The sequence below is a fragment of the Tilletiaria anomala genome (genome assembly GCF_000711695.1).
Source record: "Tilletiaria anomala UBC 951 chromosome Unknown K437scaffold_14, whole genome shotgun sequence".
Lineage (NCBI taxonomy): Eukaryota > Fungi > Basidiomycota > Exobasidiomycetes > Georgefischeriales > Tilletiariaceae > Tilletiaria > Tilletiaria anomala.
This window is the reverse complement of record NW_013547008.1, coordinates 111,310-134,192: the sequence shown is the minus strand read 5'-3', so window position 1 is coordinate 134,192 and position 22,883 is coordinate 111,310. Positions and strand designations below refer to the sequence as shown.

The 22,883-nt window shown below is 56.4% G+C and overlaps 8 protein-coding genes and 1 non-coding gene across 9 annotated transcripts; 4 read left to right on the top strand and 5 right to left on the bottom strand.

The window, feature by feature from the left end:
* The first annotated feature begins 31 nt into the window (after positions 1 to 31).
* Positions 32 to 2,479, top strand: K437DRAFT_254642 (cystathionine gamma-synthase). The gene is made up of 10 exons (XM_013389482.1): positions 32 to 398; positions 491 to 555; positions 630 to 771; positions 879 to 1,025; positions 1,120 to 1,269; positions 1,348 to 1,447; positions 1,514 to 1,590; positions 1,655 to 1,993; positions 2,074 to 2,127; positions 2,201 to 2,479. The coding sequence occupies exons 1-10, from the start codon at positions 318 to 320 to the stop codon at positions 2,360 to 2,362; spliced, it is 1,317 nt and encodes a 438-aa protein (XP_013244936.1). The 5' UTR covers positions 32 to 317; the 3' UTR covers positions 2,363 to 2,479.
* Positions 2,376 to 4,629, bottom strand: K437DRAFT_254641 (MFS general substrate transporter). The gene is made up of 4 exons (XM_013389481.1): positions 4,021 to 4,629; positions 3,261 to 3,943; positions 2,541 to 3,154; positions 2,376 to 2,476 (listed from the first exon to the last, which is right to left on the bottom strand). The coding sequence occupies exons 1-4, from the start codon at positions 4,476 to 4,478 to the stop codon at positions 2,471 to 2,473; spliced, it is 1,761 nt and encodes a 586-aa protein (XP_013244935.1). The 5' UTR covers positions 4,479 to 4,629; the 3' UTR covers positions 2,376 to 2,470.
* Positions 4,630 to 5,397: 768 nt separating this feature from the next.
* Positions 5,398 to 5,894, bottom strand: K437DRAFT_254639 (uncharacterized protein). Its single transcript, XM_013389480.1, has one exon. It carries the CDS (start codon positions 5,662 to 5,664, stop codon positions 5,500 to 5,502), a length of 165 nt encoding a protein of 54 aa, XP_013244934.1. The 5' UTR covers positions 5,665 to 5,894; the 3' UTR covers positions 5,398 to 5,499.
* Positions 5,895 to 7,356: 1,462 nt separating this feature from the next.
* K437DRAFT_t11 lies at positions 7,357 to 7,448 on the bottom strand. Its single transcript has one exon. It is a non-coding gene; the product is annotated as a tRNA-Cys (tRNA).
* A 136-nt stretch (positions 7,449 to 7,584) lies between these two features.
* On the top strand, positions 7,585 to 9,287 carry K437DRAFT_244257 (uncharacterized protein). The gene is made up of 5 exons (XM_013389479.1): positions 7,585 to 7,908; positions 7,980 to 8,210; positions 8,273 to 8,494; positions 8,573 to 8,797; positions 8,870 to 9,287. The coding sequence occupies exons 1-5, from the start codon at positions 7,840 to 7,842 to the stop codon at positions 9,023 to 9,025; spliced, it is 903 nt and encodes a 300-aa protein (XP_013244933.1). The 5' UTR covers positions 7,585 to 7,839; the 3' UTR covers positions 9,026 to 9,287.
* Positions 9,288 to 9,368: 81 nt separating this feature from the next.
* Positions 9,369 to 11,748, bottom strand: K437DRAFT_221320 (P-loop containing nucleoside triphosphate hydrolase protein; the record flags this gene model as incomplete). The annotated part of the gene is made up of 2 exons (XM_013389478.1): positions 9,369 to 11,226; positions 11,303 to 11,748. The coding sequence occupies 2 exons, from the start codon at positions 11,746 to 11,748 to the stop codon at positions 9,369 to 9,371; spliced, it is 2,304 nt and encodes a 767-aa protein (XP_013244932.1).
* Positions 11,749 to 12,654: 906 nt separating this feature from the next.
* Positions 12,655 to 16,713, top strand: K437DRAFT_293304 (DUF663-domain-containing protein). Its single transcript, XM_013389477.1, has 3 exons — positions 12,655 to 13,350; positions 13,429 to 16,009; positions 16,091 to 16,713. Exons 1-3 carry the CDS (start codon positions 12,793 to 12,795, stop codon positions 16,651 to 16,653), a joined length of 3,702 nt encoding a protein of 1,233 aa, XP_013244931.1. The 5' UTR covers positions 12,655 to 12,792; the 3' UTR covers positions 16,654 to 16,713.
* A 1,279-nt stretch (positions 16,714 to 17,992) lies between these two features.
* On the top strand, positions 17,993 to 20,229 carry K437DRAFT_39467 (PP2C-domain-containing protein). The gene is made up of 4 exons (XM_013389432.1): positions 17,993 to 19,032; positions 19,124 to 19,479; positions 19,598 to 19,918; positions 20,010 to 20,229. Exons 1-3 carry the CDS (start codon positions 18,474 to 18,476, stop codon positions 19,916 to 19,918), a joined length of 1,236 nt encoding a protein of 411 aa, XP_013244886.1. The 5' UTR covers positions 17,993 to 18,473; the 3' UTR covers positions 20,010 to 20,229.
* A 1,021-nt stretch (positions 20,230 to 21,250) lies between these two features.
* K437DRAFT_221238 (NLI interacting factor) lies at positions 21,251 to 22,220 on the bottom strand (the record flags this gene model as incomplete). The annotated part of the gene is made up of 4 exons (XM_013389476.1): positions 21,251 to 21,336; positions 21,427 to 21,646; positions 21,754 to 22,008; positions 22,137 to 22,220. The coding sequence occupies 4 exons, from the start codon at positions 22,218 to 22,220 to the stop codon at positions 21,251 to 21,253; spliced, it is 645 nt and encodes a 214-aa protein (XP_013244930.1).
* Positions 22,221 to 22,883: the final 663 nt, after the last annotated feature.

The window sequence follows — 22,883 nt, the reverse complement described above, 5'->3', positions numbered from 1 at the left end:
GCTCCCCTTCAACTCTCGACATTTCGCGAGTGAATGACTCGATCTGAAATATCGTATTGTGGGGTAATTTCAAGGTGTAATGGAGCCTACTGGTGCGGTGTTGTTGGGACGACGAGGCTAGCGGTTATCATTTCGACACGAGATATTAATACCAAGGAAACTCTTTATCAACCTGGGCGTCAAACCTCCTCACTTCAGCTCATTGCGGATTCCACTTGAGCATTTCATCGTGGACTGTTATTAGCTTGAAAGTCTCCTCGCTCTGGATTGCTACTTACGGTATTAAGCACATTCTCTCTTATCGCTCAACCGAAGAAATGTCGAGCGGCTCGCTTGGAGCAGCGCTTCCTGTCCTGCCGACACCACAGCTTGCAACGGCTCTTCTGCACACGGATGATGTGAGTGCAGAGTGTTGCATGAGGGCGCAACGTGTCATTTCACGCCTGCTGATTGTGCGGGACCGATTGCTTGTTGTCCCACGATCGGACAGCCTGACCACAAGACCCATGCAAACCATTCAGTTGCTCCGTCCATTCAAACGTCGACGACTTTCCGGTGTGTCATTTGGCGCCACTTACAAGCTATGCGACATGATTGATGTGTGACTTACTCAATTTCGCCCATTCCAGGTCCGCTCCGTTCGACTCACAGATTGCGACGGATATCAGAAATGGCGCACCGCTCAATTGGCAAGATCCCGGCATCGAAATCTACAGCCGATACAATCAGGATACGCGAGGTCGCACGGAGAAAGTCCTCAGCAAGTTAATGGTACGTTGTCGTCGCTTCAAGTTGGCGCAGGTCAAGGTTGAAGAGTGATCCCAACCAGGCAATTCCATTGACCACTTACATGTTGCTGCTCTGGCCGCCGCATGCAGGGAGCCGAGGCGATCACTTTTGGATCGGGTGTTGCCGCGGGTCATGCTTGCATGCAGCATTATGCACCATCTGTCATCGCTATTCGCAAGGGCTACATGGGCATTCACGCGGCCATAGCCGTCTACCGTCGCGGTCGCACGGATCTTGTAAGTGCCCTGCTGTTTGCTGGACCTGGGTGTCGTCAGTACATTCTCAGAAAAGCGTTCTGAAGGCTTCCTTTATTCAATATAACCCCTGCAGAAAATCATTGATCTAGACGATGAGTACCCAACACTGTCAAAGACGGAAGCCGAAAAAGACGGCGTCCGTCGTGGCGGCTTGCTTGTCTGGGTCGAGACCCCATTGAATCCTACGGGTGAAGTGCGTGATTTGAAGCGTTACGTGCAGAAGGTATGTACACATCCAGAGGAGTTCTTCAATGCTTCCTCGCGAGTCATTGACAGGACGAGACCCATTCCCCGAAATCAGGCCCACGCTGCCGGAGGCTACATCGGCGTCGACGCAACCCTTGCCCCGCCACCGTTGCAGGACCCGTTCAAGCAGGGAGCCGATTTTGTCATGCACTCTGGTGGGTCTTTTCTGGTTTGACTGGCGTTGTGGAAGGGCAAGCACTGATGGAACACCCTGAATATAGCCACAAAGTACATGGGAGGTCACTCTGACTTACTTGTCGGCGTTGTAGCAGTTAAGAGCAAAGTCGAGTGGGAGTCGGTGAGCAAGGGCTTTGAGAAATGCGTGTTGATTTCACCATGTGCTGAGAAAGCCCCTCCCACAGCTCTTCTGGTACCGTGTCGCGACAGGAGCTGTTCCCGGCAACCTCGAGTCGTACCTGCTGCTGCGCTCCCTCCGCACGATAACCCTGCGCGTGCAGCGCCAGTCCGAGACGGCGCACAAGCTTGCTCAGTGGCTGTACAGCTTAACAGTGGATGCTGCGCATCCAAGCGAGGACGTGGAGGACAAGGAACTCGTCGGTGGCAAAGTCGTTGAATGGGTCTGGCATGGCAGCTTACAACCTCGCAATGACAAGGACCCCAGTGCAAGGCCGACCGAGGGTGCGGATTTCGACCCGCGCGACCAGATGCCGGGCGGCTTCTCCGCCTGCTTTTCTATCAGGGTGAGAAATGCGACCCTTGCCTCCTCCCTCTTTGCCTGGATCTGTCCTGCTGACCAGACGTCAACACGCATGTGCTACAGTTTGCAAGCGCCGGCCAAGCCGCAAAGGTCCCTCACAGCACAGAGTACTTCACGGTAAGCTTTCCTGGGAGCCTGCTCACGCCGCTTTTCCACAGCATGCTGACCGCATTTCTTCCATGCTGCACAGCCCGCGACTTCACTCGGAGGGGTCGAGTCCTTGCTTGAGCACCGGATCCTCTCCCAGGCTTCGGAAGACCCTCGCTTGGTCCGCATCTCGGTCGGTCTCGAAGACTTTGCAGACTTGCAGGCCGACTTACGCCGTGCCTTCCAAGCGAACCTCTCTGCATGAATGCCCAGATGGATGGGTATGAGTGGTGCCTGCATGGAATTATTGCGTAGGTTCAGAAATACAACAAGTAGAAATGATTTACGGTCAGAATGCTTAGCAATGGCACGTTCAGTACTGCAATTGAAGCGTTCAGTCAGCATCAAGTGGTTTCATAAGAGCGCTGTTGAGGCGGACTCACCACGTAGATGAATTCGTCATTCTCCAGATCTGTAAGGTCATCAAAGGCGTGCGCGCCGTGCAGCGGCGCCGAGCTCGGTGCGAAGCCGAGCTCTGCGGTCCCCTCGTTGGCCTTTTTGCCATCTTGCAAGGCGATGATCTGAAGATGCGCTGCTGCTGTGGACGAAGGAGCCTGCTTGTCGCTATCGATGGGTGGGATGGCATCGAGGGAAGCACCTTGCGGCTGCTGCTGCCGCTGCTGCCGCTGTTTCTCTTCCTCCTTCTCTTTGTGCTTCTGCACCTCTTTAGGATTGAGCATCGAATAATCGGTCAGCTTGGCGCTCATGCCGCGCGCGGCGCGTCGGCGCTCGTTGCGCTTGTTGAGGTAGAAGAGCCAACCGGCCATGAAGCTGATCTCGAGCACCAGGGCGCAGAGGATGATTAGGACAGCGCGCAGGCCGGGCTTGTAGTACGGCGCATCGGAGCTCTTGAATAGGAAGGGCCCGACGAGGTTCCCCCCCGCTTGGCCCGCGACAAAGAAGGCGGTCGTCAGCGCCTTCTTCGTGCGCCCGGCGACGTTGCTTGAATGCCAGTTAAACAGGAGCGGTGTGACCGCGACGTAGCAGACAGTCAGGTCTGGTAGCATAGTAGTCACGCGTCCTGAATTGGTCAGCAGGGTCCAGGATACCTTCCGGCCTCAGGATGGCCAGTGCCTGATGAGAATCATATCGGAAGAACTCACAGTACGCGACGAGGAGCGCTGGACGGTCCTTTGGCTCACGGCCCAGGCCATAGAGCATGCCGCCGCCGATAAGGGTGGGCACCATGACGCCGAGGAGGACACCGGTTTTATTCTTGAAGTACGATGAGGCCCAAAAGGCTGCAAAGATAGAGATGATCTGCATGGCGCCGACGGGCATGGAGAGCAGCATGACCTGGTACTTGTCGAAGCCGAAACCTTGGAGGATGAGAGCTTGGAAGTTGGAGAAGCCGCCCGAGGGGATGGAGATGAGGAAGGCGAGAGACATCCAGACCCACGACTTGAGGTCGAGGAACGTCTCCAGGCACTGGGGCCAGCTGAACTTGCGCTCGTCAGTGCCCGCCTGGTTGAAGCGGACGCGCTCACGCGCGATGCGTCTGTCGTCGCCGTTTTTAAGAAAGTACGCATGGTCAATGCTGTCCGGCACAGTGAAGAACGTCGTCATGCCGTAGGCGACAGTGAGTAGGCCGAGTGTGAGGAAAATGACTTGGTACGAGTAGAGCTTGTCCGAATGTACGTGCCCGAGGCCATAGGCGATGGCACTGCCGATGATGGTGCTGACGCCATTCATGGCGTACCACGTGCTCGTGCGGAAGCCCTGCTCTGAGCGACGGTAGAATGCTTGGGTCAGCGCGACGTTGCATGGCGCGATGGACGACTCGAGCCTGTGGAGAAAGGGTCAGAAGGGAGCAGACGTCAGTCATACTCTGTGTCTGGAAGCGGAGGCATTGCTCTCCCGCACCCTCCGAGGAAGAAGCGCATGGCGAAGAGCCCGCTAAAGTTGTACGCGGCCGCTCCAGAAGCGAGTGTGATGCCCCAGAGGGTAATCAGGGCGCCGACCCAGAGAGAGAGGCGGAGCTTGATGATGGCCAAGGCGCTGATCGGTTGGAAGACGAGCTGGGCGATGTATACGACCGAGGAAAGCAGCGAGTACTGGTTTCCGACCAGCTTGGCGTCGTGCTGGATTCCAAAGACGGACGTGTACGACAGGCTGGCCTTGTCGAGCGTGACGAGAAAGTAGATTACCATGATGACCGGCTGCATGTGCCAGTCGATCCGGCGCAGGACACGCTTGTCATCCTCGGCCGAGACGAGCTCGAGGGGTTGACCGGCGTCGGCGTCGGCCGAAGTGGCGTCGCCTTCGACATCCTTGGTGGAGGCGACGAGTGGGTCGAGTGGCTTGACGTCCTGCTTGCTCATGATGGAGGCGGACGAGGGGATGCTGCTCTCTCTGGCCACGTTTACATTGATGCCTGGGGTGGTTCTGGTCTCAAAGGATGCAAGCTGCGGTTATATACACGCATGTGTCGGCATGTTGGTGTTGCTGGCGATGCTTCTGCGCGGAGGAAAAGGTCTCATCGTCTGTGTGGCTCAGCAGCAGTACTTCAAGATCCCCGCCCCGCCAGCCGATTGGTTATGGATAGAGAAACACCCGAGCCTCCAACACGGAAATGGTGGGGAATGGCTGGCTTCTCAGGCACGCACGCGAGCGGCAATGTCACAGCCGTATCCCAAAGAAACAGCGACACAGCGACTGGGTGCCTCGCAAGTCCGGTCCGGTTACCCGAAACCCGGTCCCCCGGCTCCAGTTCCCATTCCGGCTCCCGGGGGAAAGGTACGAGTTCTGCCATGTTCTACCTTCTTTGGTTTCATGCACAGCCAGCGACTGCCGCATCGCACCCATGTGACCACTCGACCCGATGACCTTGCATCTGCTTATGAGGAGAAAGGGGGGTGTGGGCTCTGGCCTGCATATAGGTGGCAAGAGTCATCCGAAGGAAAGCGTCAGATCCCCTGCCACGTCACAGGCCTGCCATCTGTCTCCACCAGCTACAGGAACGCGAAGCAGAGCGTGGCAACCGGTAAGCACACATCCACATGTTATGAGTTTGAGCGCCGCAGGGTACACAAAACATAAGTGTACATATGTCTCCTTGGCAAAGCAAAGAAGCCTGGTGGCCTTTTCCCACGCTCCGGTGCTCGCCCAGTCGGCAGTGGGAGGCGACGTTTGTTGTTGCCAAGTCGCAGATTTCTACACTCCATATCTACGGCGGTGAAGGCATCCATTGAGCAGGTCACTATGGGGATAGACAAATATGTACAGTGTATTAAATACATTTGTACGCTACTTTCGCCCTCCGGGCGAGATCGAGCAGCGCAGCGAACGCGTACCGCCCCCTATGTATTTGCAAGGAGCCGAAGCAGCAAGTCCATCGCTTCATCACAGTCCTGCAGAGAGCCGCGAGGCGCAAATGCTGAAATACCTGTGTCCAGTCTCGCAAAGAAAGAGTTGACTGGAATTGGTCGGTTCGGCTTGGGCTTGTGCTTGCACGTGCGTCAACCCTGCGCCACAAAACGTCCCCAGGGCATATGTGCTTTCCAGCATTGTGCAGCCTGGGAATACTTGCCCCGTCGACATGATTGGTCCCTATGGGGAAGGGAGTGTTGAAGAAACTTGACCAAATGGTGACGGGCGAATAGTGAGAATGGTTCGGCAAGTCGGTCCGAAACTCCGAATGCACTCATCAGTTGTTCATCGCTCGCCAGTGCTGTGCCGTCACTCTCTCGGAGAAGCTGGGGCGTGTTCCAAAGAAGTCACTCTGTGTAGAAATGTACTATGTCAGTGTATAGCTACCACTCAATTACGTGCAAATGAAGTCGCGCGTCGTGACGAGGACCAGCGCACCTCTCTCGACCGACTCAAAAGAACATACTGCGCTACTATGCTGGTCATGTATGACGCGACGCGCGTCCACCACGCCTCTGCGTGGGCACCAGACCCGACGCCGGACTGTTCATACATACCAGCCACACCGCGGCTGCCACCCTGCTCCTATTCCAACGGGCACTGCAGCGACTCCGACGCCGCAGGCTGCGAGTGCAAAGAGATGGCCCCGCCCGTCGCCTCCTTCGTTGCCGGATAAGCCGCAGACGATCAGATCACAAGTGTTTGAGGACGACCATACCCCACATGCGCAACGAACGGCCCACCGTGCCCGCGCGCGAAAAGGCTTACTATATGTAGAGGACTGCGTCTTTATCGAAACGCGCTGGAACCAATCTGTGGGCACTAGAGCAACTTGCGATACCTCCCCTGGGCGACGGCGTTGATTCCTCTGTCATCGCGGATATGCCGAGCGCCATCGCTTTCGCAAAGCCTAGAGATGTTACATACCGGGACACAGGGAGAGCTTCTTTTGCACCCGGCAAAGACCGTCGGATCCACTTTTACAAAGGTCGTTTGAGATGATGCAACACCAGTGGCCAGCTCGTTCGCCTTTCTGGTGGACATCAATCGCGATCGTACCCTTCAAATTAATATTTGGAAGGTGTAAAAAGATGGCAAGGTTTGTTGCCTGCCGGACTCGTCTATCTGTTCCTTCCGGATGGCTTGGATGATGGGATGGCGATGACCCGTGGGGGTGATATCGAAACACCGTACGTGTTAACCAGAAATACCGTGCCCAATTATCCGCAGTGAACACACACGGTCGAGGACAGCAGAGGGACAGGTTGTGCCAACGCTGCTGACAGCCAGGTAGGTTGCAAATTCCAGTCATGTAACCATAAGATCAGAGGGCCCCCAAGTGAAAGCCCTCCCACACATCGACCACAATCTGAAGAATAGTTTTGGAAGATGTACCCACGACAGAGGCAGAACTAAGCGATCGGTGCTAAGCCAGCAGCAGCGTCCACTGGACAACACATCCCGAGCCTTCAACACAGTGCTGTAATATGTGTTTCGAGGACATGTCGAAGTGACTATCTAGCCGAGAGGCGCTGGATAGCTGTTGCACTCCGCGTACTTTCTTGATCGATGTGAGCATTAACTGATTGACTTGAAAGCGTGCCCCCAGGCGCAGGAACAGGCCAGTACGATGAATCGCAATCAATTTCAACAATTACTTCACTGAAAAGCCTGATGACGACCAGGTCTGCCCCGCAGGTATTGGCGTCGCATTTGGTATCTTGTTATTTGTCGCGAAGTCAAAAACTTGAACAAAAAACATCCCTTCATGGACGTAGCGCGCCTGGAAAAAAGCATTGCTGGGCATCCAGCAAAATGGATGGAAAAAATAGGACCATGCCAGGATCGAACCGGCGACCTCAGGATATTTAGTGTACTTAACACGTTGCAATCCCGCGCAACTACCACTGTGCTAATGGTCCCATGTTCTTCTTGCGAAGAACCAACATAATGGATTAGTAGTTTGACAAGCTCTTCAAAACTCGAAGAATCTTTTTTTTCCATCTTTAAGCTGTCCACAATGGGAAGCTGGGAGATGGCAAACAGGCGACTTAAGATGTCCTGTCATATCTCCAGTCTTATTGCTACTTACAGGCCACAGCATACACATGCCAGTGACGTCTGCAACCCTTTGATATACGCTGAATACCCTATTGTTCGGAAGAGCAGGGAAAGCGCTGATTTTCCGTGACCTACGCTGACTGACCGATTACTCGAACATCGGCAATTTCAACGCTTTGTGACAAACATCACTCTCAGCTTGGCATTGACGCTGACGAGCTTCAGACACTTGATTACTTCGCAACAACCAAAATGAGCGGTTCGAACAAGCGCAAGGCAGGAGCTGGCGAAGGCGATGCCTCAGACTCTGGCAGCGATGTTGTGCGTTTGCTCATATTTCGTGCTGTGGGCTCACGTTTGTACTGAAACGCTCGGCGTGCCGCCATTTACAGGACATGATCTCTGTCGACTTTGTCTTCAACGCCCCGGCTGAGATCGACTACCAAGCACTGAAGCGGCTCTTTGTGCAGCTCTTCTATACGCACGCACCGAAGCTCGACGCCGGGCTGATCGCAGACTACATCATCAATACCTCGAAAGATCGCGGTGTCGGGACTGTTATCAAGGTTCAGGATGACGAAGACAACGACCCTTTTGCGGTAGTCAGTGCCGGGCGGATAGCAGTGAGTTATATCCAAGTAAGAGCACATCCGGGTGCAAGACCTAACGAGCGAGCAAAACACAGGCAGACTCTCCAGAGTCAATCTCACAAATCACCAAGCTCTTCTTGGAATGCGTGCCCAAGACAGCGCCTCTTCACGACTTGCTTTCGAAGGCGTGCTCATGTACAGCTGAAGGCGCCACTCTCATTCTTCATGAACGAATGATCAACATGCCGGCAGCCGTTGCTTCTCCTCTATATCGATTACTGAACGAAGAGCTTGATCAGCTTTACGCCAAGGGCGAGGTGCGTATGTGCGCACATGTATTAGCGGTAAAGGTAGTGATTTGAAAACTAAACACGTTCTCTCTGCCCTCTGGACAGCCGAAACCATCACATTATCTGCTCTTCTCCCGAGTGTTTGCAGCTGCTGCCCTTTCCTCGGACGAGGAAATGGAAGATGAGGCTGCAACGGCGGGCAAGGCCGGCAAGCGGAGACGAAAGGCAGGTGCGAAAGCAACAGGCACAGCCTCCATGGCCAAAGCTTCCTCTTTGCCAGATGGCGACGATATGGGCATGTTCCACCCGGAAGACGCCATTATATCCAAGGTGAACAGAGAGAAAGTGAACCAGCGTGACGGCCGAATGATTGATGTGTCTTCTCCGTTGTTCGCTCTGCAGCACGCCTCTCACACATGCACGTTCCGCTTCCCACCACCGCGAGACGCAGCCGACTCTTTCGAAACGCCATTGTTCGGCAGACTCGTTGCGGTGCCGCGTGAGAAATGGCCAGCGGCAGTAAAGGAGATGGAGGAAGCCTTTGCTGGTGGAGCGTAGCAAGATGTTTGAATCATGTGTAGCTCGTATGCAACCTGGTCTGTTTTGACCCGTTCAAGGCCTATACCAGTAATGCTGGCCGCGCAGACGATCGAAAGGGAGCACACCAATGCCTGAGCCATCATCATTTACCGAGTTCAGTAGATGAAGCGGATGAAGCTTGTTATGACACTTAGCTATGATACATTCTCACTGCGCGATGGTGTGGTACTGAATACGGTTCCGTGCTTGGGGAATGAGTGGTGTAATTATGGTAGCGATATATGATCGGTCCATGAAGGTGAAATGGCGCTGCAGAAGAACTGCTCCTTCTCTCGACGCTCACAGGCTGATATACTCGGACTCACTTCCTGAGTGGCAAGATCTCGCCCTCGATGACATCTGGCCCGATGTCTTCAGCAACGGCCGACGCACACGTCGTGTCTGCGTTCGCCGCCGCGGTTGTTTGCTCGTGCCGGATACCGCTGATGACGATTGCTTCCTCGTCCGGCTTGGCGTCCTTCTTGAGGCCCATGAAGACCGTGTCGCCATCGCGGACGCTGCCCTCAATCAGCACCTTTGCCAGCGGTGTCAGCAGCGCCTTCTGTATGAGCCGATTGAGCGGGCGCGCGCCGTAGATGTCGCTGTAACCGTTCGTTGCGAGCCACTGTTTGGCGCCATCGTCGACGGCGAGCTCGATGCGTCGGTCCGTCAAGCGCGCCTGGATCTCCTTTAGCCGAATGTCGACGATCCCGCGCAGCGAGTCGCGCGATAGACGATTATAGTGCAGGATCTCGTCGAAACGGTTCAAGAGCTCAGGCGGCAACGCGTGCTGCACAGCGCTCGAGACGCTTTCTTTTGCTCTGCACGTCAGCTTACCGTCGGGCGTCGTGGCCCCGCTTTCGCTAAGCACCTCTGCACCGAGGTTGGACGTGCAGACAACGATTGTCTGGCGGAAGTCTACCTGTCGTCCTTGAGCATCAGTGAGCTTACCCTCGTCGAGAATCTGCAAGAGGACCATCTGAACGCTCCGCGCCGCCTTTTCAATCTCATCGAACAAGATGATGGAGTACGGCTTGCGGCGCACTCGCTCCGTCAAGCCGCCGGCCTGATCATAGCCAATGTATCCGGGCGGCGCTCCGACAAGCTTCGATATGCTGTGCTGCTCGCTGAGCTCCGAGCAGTCCAGCATAATGAGCGCGTCCTTGCTGTCGAACAGGAAATCGGCGACAGCCTTGCAAGTCTCCGTCTTGCCTGTGCCCGTCTGGCCGAGCATGAGGAATGACGCCAATGGTTTTGTCTGCGACTGCAGGCCCGCGCGCGACAGGCGGATCGCTTCGGCCATGGTGGTCAGCGCCTCATCTTGCCCGACGATGCGCTGCCGCAGCGAATCTTCAATGTGCAGCAGTCGCTCGCGGTCACCGCGCAAGAGGTTGCTAACCGGGATGCCCGTAGTGCGCGCGACGACGGCCGCAATGTCCTCCGAAGTGACACGGTCGTGTAAAAAAGAACCTTGGTCTTTGTCGTCCTGCCCTTGCTGTCCTTCTTGGCTGCTGCCGTCTTCATCTTCCTGTGGCAGGCGCTTCTTCAGCTCCGGAATGACAGCGTACTGCAGCTCTGCAACGCGCTGCAGATTTCCCTCGCGGGTCATACGTTCCAATTCCACTTGCGCGTCCTCCAGCTTCTCCTTGATGTCCCGCACATCATCCAACTTCCGCTTCTCTTCATTCCAAACCGCTGTCAAACGCTCCATTTCCTCCTTCTTGTCTCGCAGTTCGATCTCGAGCGTATCGCGCCGCGACTTGGAAGCGATGTCTGTTTCGTGGCGCAAGCTCTCGAGTTCAATCTGCATCGTAATGACGTTGCGCTCGAGGCTCTCGATCGCTTCTGGTTTACTCTCCTGCTGCAGCCTCAGCGCTGACGCAGCTTCGTCGAGCAGATCGATAGCTGCATCAGGGTTCTTCCGCTCCGAGAGGTAGCGCTCAGCGTACTGAGCAGCGGTGACCAATGCGCTGTCGGAAATTCCAATGCCATGGAAGGCTTCGTAACGGCCTCGAAGACCACGAAGGATCGAAATGGTCGCAGAGAGTGAGGGTTCCTTGACCATGACGGGCTGGAACCGGCGGGCGAGTGCTGCATCTTTTTCGATCGTGTTGCGGTACTCTTCGAAAGTTGTGGCCCCGCATAGACGTAGAACACCGCGTGCGAGGAGCGGCTTCATCCTGAATGGTAATGACAGTTGCAAAGGGACAGTCAGTGCCTTGAACTTACAGGCACGTGCATGGCGAGCACACTCACATGTTGGCAGCGTCCAAGGCACCTTCTGCTTTGCCGAGGCCAAAGAGCATATGAATCTCGTCAATGAATAGAATGATCTTTCCTTCCTGTTTCTCGATTTCTTGCAACAGCGCCTTGATGCGCTCTTCGAACATGCCCCTGACTCCGGCGCCAGCCAGCAGTCCAGCGAGGTCCAGCGACTTCACGCTCTTGTCCAGCAGGCTCTCCGGCACTTCGCGGTTGGCAATACGCTGCGCCAGACCTTCCATAATTGCCGTCTTTCCCACGCCGGCAGGGCCGAGTAGGACAGGGTTGCTCTTAGTTCGCCGCGCGAGGACTTGCAGTGTGCGGCGTACCTCGGCATCACGTCCGATGACCGGGTCTAGCTTGCCGTCTGCGGCTAGCTGCGTCAAGTCCGTCGTATATTTCTCCAATGGCGACTGGCTCGATTGATCATTGCCGCCCATCACGTTCATTCCGCGCCGTGGTGGAGGGCCAGAGATTGGGTAAGCGCGGGAGGGAGTGGTGCTGAAGGGACGCGACATCAGCGTGCAGCTTGAGCGAGGCGGGGTGCGCAGCAGTTGGCCTGCCGACGAGGTTAAAACTGAGGATGAGCCGGAGACTCTGGTACTGCCAGTGAGGCGTCTGTTCCCTTTGCCGAGTTCCACTGCTGTCGGTCTCCTGACAAGAGACTGTGAAGCGGGTGCGGGGGGCGTGATTCCCATAGCCGGGGCCAAACTCGAACTGTCGGTTTGTGACAAAGTTGAGAATGAATGCGGATATCGCGTGTGCGCCGGGGAGATACTATGCGGCTGAAAAGAAGACGTACTCGTAGCCAAGTTACTGCTGGTGCTGCTAGTAGTGGTGGCAGCGGCGGAGGCGGTGGCAGCTGCACGCGCAGCAGCTGCCCGCGACGTCTCGGCCAGTACGTGTGCTAGGATGGTCATGCTGATGCTTTGTAGACGGTTCGACCCATCGATGCGAAGAACAACTATTGCTAGGACGTCGTTGTCATGCACAACTAAATACAAGGCATACGCCGTATCTCACCACGTCTGAAACGAAGGCATCAAATATCAGTGGCAACTCACATGTTGGGTGCTGCTATCGATGGTGGGCCTCGTGGCTGACGTGATCATAGCTTCGAGAAGACGATCGAACCAAAATCGTGAACTTACGTAAGTGCTATGAAGGTATCATCTACCCATTCTGCCGCAGTTTTCAACAAATACTGTGCCAGTACATAGGGTTGTTCCAAAACTCCGACTAGAGTTGCACCGAAACAATCCAATAGCCCCAAGCTAATTCCAAATTTTTCCAATCAACGATGTTGCTTAGACATTGGATCTCTGACCTCTGACATAGGGTGTTGTGCATTGAGGGGGTTGACCGCTCAAATCTGTCCATTCTTTTTGAACCTGCTGGACGGACTTCAGGGTATAAGGGAGACAAGTTTCGTCGCTGAAGCAAAGTTATTAGTGCCGTTCTGTTCAGGGGCCAGATCGCCCAACATGGCGGACAGCGAACAAGTCCACCGTTCGCATCACGCTTCCAAGGTCAAGGAGCGTGCGCAAAAGAAGGCCAACGCCAAAGCCAAGGGCAAAGGCAATGATCCGCGGGCATTCATCTCGGCCAATCCACGCACGGCGCACAAGCAGATTCTGCGCAACGCAGAGAAGGATCAAAAGCGCTTGCATGTGCCGCTCGTTAGTCGCGGTCCTAGTTTGAACCCTTTCCCGCAGCAGGCCAAGGCCAGCAAGACACAAGGCGCTAGTGATGCAGACACAGAGTCTGGGGCTGTCGTGGAGCCGCCACCTCCGCCACCACCGGTCATTGTGGCCGTTGTAGGGCCGCAAGGGGTGGGGAAGTCGACACTGGTGCGCTCACTCGTCAGGAGGTACACCAAGCATACTGTTGCCAATATTCAAGGGCCTGTCACCGTTGTCAGCGGCAAGCATCGCAGGATCACAATCATTGAGTGCCCGAATACAATCGAAGCGATGATCGATATCTCCAAGGTCGCAGATTTGGTTCTTCTCATGATTGATGGCAGCTTTGGGTTTGAGATGGTACGCTTCTCGAGCCCTGCGTTTCTGAATGAAGACTGTGTCGGACTGATGCACGTTTTCCACTCATACTCATTTAAGGAAACTATGGAATTCCTGAATCTGCTGCAATCACACGGCTTTCCAAAGATCATCGGCGTTCTTACGCATTTGGATCTTATCCGCAAACCAGCTGCGCTGCGCGCAACAAAGAAGCGACTAAAGCAGCGATTCTGGACCGAGATCTACGATGGCGCCAAGCTCTTCTATCTGTCTGGTGTAATCAACGGGCGTTATCCGGACAACGAAATTCAAAATTTGAGCCGCTTCATATCCGTTATGAAGTTCCGGCCGCTTGTATGGCGGAACATGCACTCGTACCTCCTCGCAGACCGCATCACCGACCTCACCCCGCGGCAAGTCGTGCGCGAAAACCCAAAGGTCGATCGCAAGGTGACGCTGTACGGCTACCTGCGCGGCACCAACCTGCGCGCACCAAGTTCGGCGAATCAGCCTGTGCGCGTGCACATTCCTGGCGTCGGCGACGTATCGATCAGCAGCATCGAGAAGCTCGTCGACCCATGCCCTCTACCGACCAGCGAAAGTGAGAAGAGACGCAGGCTCGCGGATAAGCAGCGCCTGATTCATGCTCCAATGAGCGACGTGGGCGGTGTCATGTTCGACAAGGATGCTGTGTACATCAACGTGCCTGGCACTTTTTCGGCGCGCCGCAAGCGTGATGCTGCTGGAGAAGATGGTGGTAACTTCGCGGGAGGGCGCGGTGCGGATGACGCCAGTGATGATGAAGCCGAGGGCGAGGGAGAGCGGATGGTCATGGACCTGCAGGATGCAACGACTACGCTGGATGAGCGGGTGCGCGCTGCGGATTTTAGGCTCTTTGACGACGTCGGCGCAGACAATCGCGGCGAAGGCCCGAGCGGAGGAAGGCGTCGAACAGCGGCATTCAGCGATGATGTCGTCAGTGATGATGACATCGTTGATGAGGACAGTGGTGAGGAGGATGAGGAGGATGAGGAGGGCGACGAGGACGAGGGTGACGACAATCTCGACAGTGGCGAGGTCGCTCTTGTCTCAGCTGCGAAGCGAAGCAACCGAATTGCAGCTCCCACCGAGGATGCCTCGGCGATGCTAAACAAGCGTGCGGCATCCAACAACATAGCCAACGCCGAAGACTTGGCGCTTGCGTATGCTGAAAGCGACTCGGACCTCGGTCTACTCTCTTCCGACCGCGAAGGCGATATGGACGATCACGACTCGGACCAGGACAGCGAGGGAGAAGACGGGATCGGTATGGATACCGGGACGGGTGCCTTGCGATCTGCGGCAGCGAAACGCGCCGAGGCGACGCTGCAGGCCAACAGGAGACGTGTGCGGCCAAACCTCATGCATCTTATCTATGAGACGAATATGGACGCGGAACGAATCGCGCGAGGCGAGAACGGTTTCGTCGACAGAGAAGAGGAGTCAGAGGCGGATCAGGAAGACGAAATGGAAGAGGATGACGAGGATACCTTCTTCAAGCCTGTGAAAGCAAGCGCAAATGGCAGTGCGAAAGGAAAAGGGAAGGCGCTGGATGAGGAACAGGACGTTGACGCTGTGCTCGATGCAAACAAGTTGCGCTACGATCCACAGGACTTCCAACAGTGGCAGTCGGACGATCGCCTCGACTCTATCCGACACTTGTTCATTACCGGCGACACCGAGGGCGATGAGGACTGTGATGGAACAGCCGCAGCCGCAAGCGGCGACAATGATGGCGATTCCGATGCGGGTTCGGTTGCGGACTCAGATGGCTCGGACTCTGAGGAAAAGAAGGCGCGCGAGCTGAGTGAGAAGAAAGCGGCACTCAAACGCAAATTCGACGAGCAGTACGACGACGATTCAGACGGCGAGGGCGGCAAGGACTGGTACGAGGAGCAGAAAGCCGAGCTGGCGCGTCAAGCCGAGAGTAATCGACTGGAGTTGGCCGGCGAGGACGAGGAGACACGCCAAGCAGTCGAAGGATTCATTCCTGGCTGCTACTTGCGCCTGGAGCTTGAACACGTTCCCTGCGAGCTGGTCGAGTATTTTGATCCGAAGCAGCCATTGCTCATCGGTGGCCTGCTCGCGTCGGAAGAGACGTTCGGCTTCATGCAAGTCCGCATCAAGAAACATCGGTGGCACCCGAAGATCCTCAAGACGAATGACCCGCTTATATTCAGCATCGGCTGGCGCCGGTTCCAGAGCCTGCCGATCTACAGCCTGGACGATGGCACGCGCAACCGGATGCTCAAGTACACGCCGGAGCACATGCACTGTCTCGCGACGTTCTGGGCGCCGGCGGCTCGGCCGAACACGGGCTTTGCGGCTTTCAACGCGCTGGAGAAAGACACACCGCGCTTCCGTATCAGTGCGACGGGCGTTGTGTTGGACAACGACACAGGTGCCGCAGGTGTCGGTGCGCACCCGATCGTCAAGAAGCTTAAGCTGACAGGCGTACCGAGCAAGGTCTTTAAGAACACCGCGTTCATCAAGGGCATGTTCAACTCCCCGCTTGAGGTAGCCAAATTTGAGGGCGCGCACCTCAAGACGGTCAGTGGAATCCGCGGCCAGGTGAAGAAGGCGCTTGCAGCAAATGACGGGCAGTTCCGCGCCGCTTTTGAAGACAAGATTCTGATGAGTGGTGAGTGCGGATCGCGAAAGGTTCTCTAGGCCAGTTCCAGATCACTTGAATATTCACCTCTTCTCTTTCTCTGCGCTGCAGACATTGTCTTCCTGCGTGCGTGGATAAATATACATCCGCGCAAGCTGTACAACCCGGTGACGACGCTGCTGCTGTCGCCGGAACACCGCTCGACGATTGGATGGAAGGGCATGCGACTGACAGGCACGGTGCGGCGGGAGGAGTCAATCAAGACGCCAAACAAAGTGGACTCGATCTACGCAGGAACGGTTACGGAGCGGCCTGCGAAGCGCACGTTCAATGCGCTCAAGGTGCCGCGAAAGCTAGAGGCTGCTCTGCCGTTTGCGTCCAAGACGAAGAACGCGCTAGCGCAGAAAGCGGGCCGCGCGACGTACCTGCAGAAGCGCGCAGTGGTGATGGAGAAGGAGGAGAGGCAAGCGGTGAGCCTGCTGCAGCAAATGCAGGCGGTGCAGAAGGTCAAGCTGGACAAGCGCCGCGCAAAGCAGGCCGAGAAGCGCCTGGAGAAGCAGAAGGACGCGCAGAAGGATGCCGAGAAGAAGAGCGATCGGCTCAAAGAGCTCAAGAAGATCGGCAGCAGGAAGCAGGGCCAGCAGGAAGCTAAGCGGCAGAAGATGAATGCGTGAGCCGTTGCCGTTGTCACCGCAGCAGCAAGTATGTGTATATAGCTTTTGCGAAGGATTTCCATGCTTATATTCCCTACTTGGGTAAGCGTCGAGCTCATCGGGGAGTACGTGGGAAAGAGTTGAAGGTGAGGGATAATCACCCTCGCGCAGGTACACTACATAGAAGGCTCGAATTTTTAAAAAAAGCTGCTCGCCACGCATACAATTAGCTGTTTCGAGGCTCCAGTGCCGTCATGGATGGGAGCATCCAGACTTGAATCCATCACTACGTACACGGTCCGGTGTGATGTGTGCTCTTCTCTCGCTAACCATGCAGGCTGCAGCGGATTGCTGCGACCGTCGGCGCTGAGAGGAGATCAATCCCCAGGGATACAGAGGCACTCTGCGAAGGAATGGATAATGGCTAGATTCATTCAAGTCTGTGGAGCATACACGTTCGTAATACCTTAGTCGACCATAAACGATCAAGGTGGTGGTGCCATAGGTGAGCGACCTATGCCGCGAGAGCTGAATGCATAGTCACGTGATCCACTTCGCCCATCACAAATGGATGACGACGAAAAATGATTGAATGCAGCACTGAACCGCTCAAACGCCTCTATTTTATTTTTCAAAGAAAAAGATGGGTAAAAAGAAAATTGTTGCGCACGCGATCCCGGATTCCCGCCATCCGGGACTGGGGTCGCTCTTTGAGCAGTCTGCTTTCCAAAGCAAGCATGCGTCGCAGTAGTCAATATGCCCTTTTGGAGGCACATACTTGCTATGTTGTAGAGCACGGGCCGTACAGTGACCCCATCGTGTTCGCTTCCTTCTGCTTCGATGTAATGGGAATTGGAGAGTGGAATGAGCTCTGTTGAGTCGAGAGAACCAAAAGAGAGAAGAGGAACGATTAAAAGGCGTGCGCGTCTCTCTGTGCGAACGCCCCAGCTTACTGGGGCTCTCTCGCCCGATACCTGGAGACGAGAATTCCTTTATGCAGGCACTGGAGCAGTGTTGTAGGCGGCTGAGATGAAGTTTTTGCACGCCAGTTGAGAGTGAGACAGATACGGCGGCATCGCACCTCCATCAGTCCAAGCAGAGAGAGCATTCATTCGTAGATGCTACCTGCCCGCTTTGCCTAGCATCCACCAACCCCAAACCCTGGACGAGCTGTTGGCAAGGACAACTTACTTGCCCCTCGGCTTGCTGGATACCAAGAGTACAGAGAGTTCCATCCTTGTGCACAGCTGCACACTGTTGCGTCCCCGCGTTGGTCGCTGCTCGACGCACACTTTATCTCCCTCCTGGTCACCACTGCCCCGACGAGTCGCCTCGTTCATCCTAGTCTCTCTCTCTCATTTTTTGGCCAGCCCCTTCTCACCACGCCACCATCTTCGTCGTCTTTTGGTTGATCATTCGATCAACATATACCCTGTTGATAGCGAAGGCAAGCATTGGCTCGGATCGACCACAGAAGACGTTGGTTGGGGATTGTTGGCAGTAAAAGGTTGGATCGTTCATCTCGTTCGGCTCGACTTTTTCACATCACGTCCACTTCTCACTTGAGGCTCGATCAGCCCTCACAGCTCTCCAAGTATTCGGCCTGCACTCACACACTGTGCGCAAAACAGCAGCCATTATCTGATCGGACACAGCACTAGCGATTCTGTCAAGGCTGGCTGCTAGTCAGAACAAGTCTCCAAAAATCATTTTAGGGGCTTCTGCTACCTAGGTCTATAGACTTTGGATCTTCGTGCGGTCCTCAGCTTGCTCCTTACCCAAAGCGCTCTCACCTCCAACACCTTACACATCCCTCGTCCCTACTCCACGCATACGCAAAGATGGGTCAAACACTCTCAGAGCCAGTCACGGAGAAGCACACGATCGATGGCGAAGATGACTCACTGCTGTACGCCTGCTCTGAGATGCAAGGGTGGCGCATCAGCATGGAGGACGCACACGCCACCATCCTCAACCTTGATGGAAAGACGGACGACGAGAAGGCGAGCTTCTTTGCTGTGTACGACGGCCATGGCGGCTCCACTGTCGCCGAGTTCTCTGGGCAGACCGTGCACACGCGCCTAGCGGCGACAGACGAGTACAAGCAGGGCAACTACGAAGCGGCACTCAAGCGCGCCTTTCTTGGCACCGATGAGGATCTGCGCGCCTCGCCCGAGTACGCATCGGACCCGTCCGGCTGCACCGCCGTCGCAGCGCTGCTTGTCGCCGGCCCTCCACCCGTGCCTGCTGCCGCCACCGCTGACGTAGACAAGGCGCAAGGGCAGCAGCAAAAGGTCGCGAGAAGGATCATCGTCGCTAACGCGGGCGATTCGAGGAGCGTTCTGAGCGTTAAGGGAGAGGCAAAACCGATGAGCTTCGATCACAAGCCAGGTAATAAAGGTGTGTCGTAGGCGTGCCGTGCGGTTCTCGCAGATTGTCGCTTTGGCACCGACGCTAACAGGGTAAACCTGACCTCTAACTTGTTTCGCAGACGAAAACGCACGCATCGTCGGCGCAGGCGGCTTTGTCGAGTTCGGACGGGTGAACGGCAACCTTGCGTTGTCACGCGCGATCGGCGACTTTGAGTTTAAGCAGAATACGTCGCTTAGCGCCGAGGCGCAGATCGTCACAGCCGACCCAGAAATCATCAGCCACGACGTGACGGGCGAGGAGGAGTTCCTCGTGCTCGCGTGCGACGGCATCTGGGACTGTCTCAGCAACCAGCAGGTCGTCGACTTTGTCCGCCGCGGCATCGCACAGGGCAAGGCGATGACGGAGATCTGCGAGAGCATCATGGATAAGTGCCTCGCGCCTGATTCAGAGATTGGCGGTGTAGGATGTGATAATGTGAGCAGCCAATTAGCTAACCAGCTAACCTTGTCTTCGCTTTCTTCTGCGCTGCGCCGTGGTATGTGCTGACAACAATTTCTCCCGCCGGCGGCCCCTCCTGACGGCTCGTGTGTAGATGACCTTCTGTGTCGTCGGGCTACTCGGCGGCCGGACCAAGCAGGAATGGTACGACTGGGTAAAGCAGCGCGTCGACGGCAAGATCGGCTGGGACACGCCCGAGGAGATCGCGCCGGTCTTCGCATCGCAAGGCGGTACCGGGCAAGGCGCTGAGGGGCCCGCCGTTGGCGGCGCGAGCGGTGCCGGCGGCGGAATGCGTCTTGGCGGCCTCGGTGGCGGTAGCGTCCTGTCCGCCATCGCAGGCGGTTTGCAGCAAGGCGGGCACGACGAACAGCAGTCGCAGGGAATCCGTCTTTCGGGCGCTTTGGCTGGGGCGTGAGTTGGTGTTTGATGGAGCTACCTTGTTCCTTGATAAACCATACTGATCCATCCGAACCCTTCCGGCTGCCTTCCCTTTCTCTTTTGTGCAGTCTTAGCGGTGCAGGCATCGTCTTTCGGCCGGGCAACCAGCTGTCGCAGGACGGCGAGCAACTGTATGAGGCGCACATTGTCAACGACGACGAGTCTGGCTCAGAAGGCGAAGCGCAGGAGGCGGAAGCCGATGCAGATGCAGATGTAGATGCGACAACAGCGGCCGTGCAGGAACACAACGAGGGCGGCGCAGCGGAGGGCGACCAGCCGGAGATCGTCGAATCCCCAAAGCATGTCGACTCGGCTGCGTCATCGGCCACAGAGGGCGAGGGTCAGGCAGAGGCGGGTGCTAGCGCTAGTGGCAGCAACTCTTCCCGCACCGTTCAGCCGTCCTCGGAAGGCGGCGCAGAGGGAGGCAGGGCGTCGCGGGAGGGAAACTCAAGAATGGACGTGGACGTGCAAATGTCTGATAATCAGAAGTGAAACGTGATTGAATTGATGGGCTTTCGCATTCGTTCCTCGCCTCTCCTTCACTCAAAAGACAAAGCCAAACAAAAACAACCCTGGACGCATGTGTCCCCCTTCCTCCTCGCCATACCAATGTTGCCGTCCGGTCCCGTCGGCGGCGCGTGCGATGAACCCGCCTCTCGCTGGGATCGCGGAAATGTAAAGCATGCAAGGGCCTTTGAACCTAGAATACTATTCTCTCGCTCCCTCTTTCCCTCTCGCTCGACAACTAAGGAGATCCAATTCCACGTGTCGCAAGTAGGGCTGACGTGGCGCATCCTTGAGACAAGAGACATGCCGAATATGCGTGTGCGTGTTTGATAGGGCAGTCCCGTGTGTACCCGTGCATGAATGTGTGCAGAGGGAGAGGAAAGGAGGAATAGGTCGATGCAGAATCTTGATGCTGGCTGGATGGGGAGGGGTATCTCATGCCTTGTTGGGATCATTGCCTCACGCACGGTACGATGCGGCCTGCCTGCAGCCGCAGAGATGGAGTCGATGCAATTGACGGAAAGCTGTGTGTGTATGTGTGTGTATGCCGAGTCGGGAGACGAGCCTTGGCGCAGCTGGCTGGCAGAGGACTTTGTACAACCAAAGGAGCGTGGCGAGGTGGGAGAAAGACATGCTCTTTAGTCACGGGCGAGTCGCCTTTGCCATCGTGTGTCGGAACGGAACGAATGAAAGGAAAAAAGGATCAGGGAGTGTGTTGCTAGTTGAAAGATGGAAGGTAAAAAAAACTCGAAATCTTTGCATGTATGCGGACGAACGACAAGGTGGTGCTATCCTTTCTGGATCACAGACCCGCGTCGAGCACCGCTCGAACGTCGTGTACGTCGCTGAGATCGCTCAGGAACGGGCACAAATCGGTCAATTCCGTGTCTGCGGGGAGCGCAAACATGGTCATCAGCCTCGGAGAGGAGATCATTCACTTAGGATGCAGCACATGGAGGGAAAGCGGGCGACACGCACCGTGAATATCGTTGAACCACGAGGATATCGGGACAGCGTTGTTAGGGTGGAAGATGTACGACGCGGGCGAGTTATCGATGATGATCGTCTCTGCAATTTCGCGGCCGAGCTGCGAGAGGTCCTTGACGTAGTTGCCCTTGTGGTTGTAGCACGACTCGCGGAAGAGCCGATGACGCACGACTTGGTGGATGTCCAGGATGTCCAGGACCGGGTCGGCGTACTGAAGGAACAGGGAAGAGGGCAGTCGTCAGGTTTCCTCTCTCTCTCTCTCTCCCACTCTATCCTTGAACCAGTCCTGCTGCTCGCCGCTGCGTGCAAGAAGCTCACCTTGCTTAGGGAAGCAGTGAAGACAACGACCTCGAAGATCTGGCCCATCTGGCGCATGAACTCGTCCACGCCGGGACGCTTGATGACGTATACATTGTGCACGGTCCCCTCGATCTCGACAGGGACAATAAAGTCGGCATTCTGGATCATCTTGAAGCTGCTGTGCACCAGGGTCTCGTCCAGGTCTAGCACGAGACACTTGCGCCCCGTGTCCGGCGCGCCAATCGGCGCGAGCAGCGGGCATGGATTCCCGTCCTTTAGGGAATTGGGAAGAAAACAAGCAGCAAACCGCAAAAGATAGCGAGCGAGACGACCGCGCAAACCCGTGTGCCGTGTCAGCAAGCTTTGCGCCTGGTTGGCATTTTCAGCATACCCGAACTCACCGCGTCCTTGGGAATGCCGACGCCGCCCTGCATGATGAGCCGCTGCTCCTCGCTGTGCTCGTTGTCGAGGTAGTCATCATCCATGACCTCGTCGTCCTCCTCGTCGTCATCGTCATCGTCCTCCTCGTCGTCATCGTCACCTTCGCCATCATCCCAATCCTCGACGCCGTCGGTGCCGGCGCCGCCACCGCCAGCGGACGACGCCCCGTCGGCTGCATCGCGCAGGTAGCTCGAGCGGCGACTGCCACCGCCAAGTTGACGATGGCTGCGCGGGCGCGCCGGCGTCTCAGCGCCCGCACCCGTGCTGTCAACGAGAAAGAACGCGCCGGGCGGCATGACGGCGCCGCTCAGCACATCGCCTGTCTCCTCGCGCGGGAGTATCGTCCCGCCGGATGCGGACGGCGTGGTGGTCAGTCCAGTGGCAGCAGAGCAGTCAGCGGCCGCGGACGCGTGCGGCATGCGCGGCGCGTACGGCCCGGGTACGCTGAGGTTCGCGCATGCACCTGCTTTGGCGTCGCCGTTGGGCCCGCTCGCGGTCGATTTGGCGCCAGCAGCAGCAGAGGACTTGTGGCTCGGTCCCAGTGCGCCAGGGTCACGTTTCCGGCGCGCCGGCGCCGCCGGCGCCGCAGATGCAGTGACAGGAGGCTCACGCGCGCGCGCTGCTGCACATGCGCCGTCGTCGGCTGCCATGGCCCTCGTCGAGGCCGAGTGGCTGCACGTTAGGAAGGCAAGGAGCGCCGCGAGCGG

Coding starts and splice junctions, on each gene's coding strand:
- K437DRAFT_254642 (XM_013389482.1), top strand. CDS start 318: ATGTCGAGCGGCTCGCTTGGAGCAGCGCTTCCTGTCCTGCCGACACCA. Junction 399..490: donor CTCTTCTGCACACGGATGAT/GTGAGTGCAGAG, acceptor ACGATCGGACAG/CCTGACCACAAGACCCATGC. Junction 1,270..1,347: donor TGAAGCGTTACGTGCAGAAG/GTATGTACACAT, acceptor CCCCGAAATCAG/GCCCACGCTGCCGGAGGCTA.
- K437DRAFT_254641 (XM_013389481.1), bottom strand. CDS start 4,478: ATGAGCAAGCAGGACGTCAAGCCACTCGACCCACTCGTCGCCTCCACC. Junction 3,944..4,020: donor ATGCGCTTCTTCCTCGGAGG/GTGCGGGAGAGC, acceptor CTTTCTCCACAG/GCTCGAGTCGTCCATCGCGC. Junction 3,155..3,260: donor AGCGCTCCTCGTCGCGTACT/GTGAGTTCTTCC, acceptor CTATGCTACCAG/ACCTGACTGTCTGCTACGTC.
- K437DRAFT_254639 (XM_013389480.1), bottom strand. CDS start 5,664: ATGCTGGAAAGCACATATGCCCTGGGGACGTTTTGTGGCGCAGGGTTG.
- K437DRAFT_244257 (XM_013389479.1), top strand. CDS start 7,840: ATGAGCGGTTCGAACAAGCGCAAGGCAGGAGCTGGCGAAGGCGATGCC. Junction 7,909..7,979: donor CAGACTCTGGCAGCGATGTT/GTGCGTTTGCTC, acceptor CGCCATTTACAG/GACATGATCTCTGTCGACTT. Junction 8,495..8,572: donor AGCTTTACGCCAAGGGCGAG/GTGCGTATGTGC, acceptor CCCTCTGGACAG/CCGAAACCATCACATTATCT.
- K437DRAFT_293304 (XM_013389477.1), top strand. CDS start 12,793: ATGGCGGACAGCGAACAAGTCCACCGTTCGCATCACGCTTCCAAGGTC. Junction 13,351..13,428: donor GCAGCTTTGGGTTTGAGATG/GTACGCTTCTCG, acceptor TACTCATTTAAG/GAAACTATGGAATTCCTGAA. Junction 16,010..16,090: donor AGACAAGATTCTGATGAGTG/GTGAGTGCGGAT, acceptor TCTGCGCTGCAG/ACATTGTCTTCCTGCGTGCG.
- K437DRAFT_39467 (XM_013389432.1), top strand. CDS start 18,474: ATGGGTCAAACACTCTCAGAGCCAGTCACGGAGAAGCACACGATCGAT. Junction 19,033..19,123: donor TCACAAGCCAGGTAATAAAG/GTGTGTCGTAGG, acceptor CTTGTTTCGCAG/ACGAAAACGCACGCATCGTC. Junction 19,480..19,597: donor GCGGTGTAGGATGTGATAAT/GTGAGCAGCCAA, acceptor GCTCGTGTGTAG/ATGACCTTCTGTGTCGTCGG.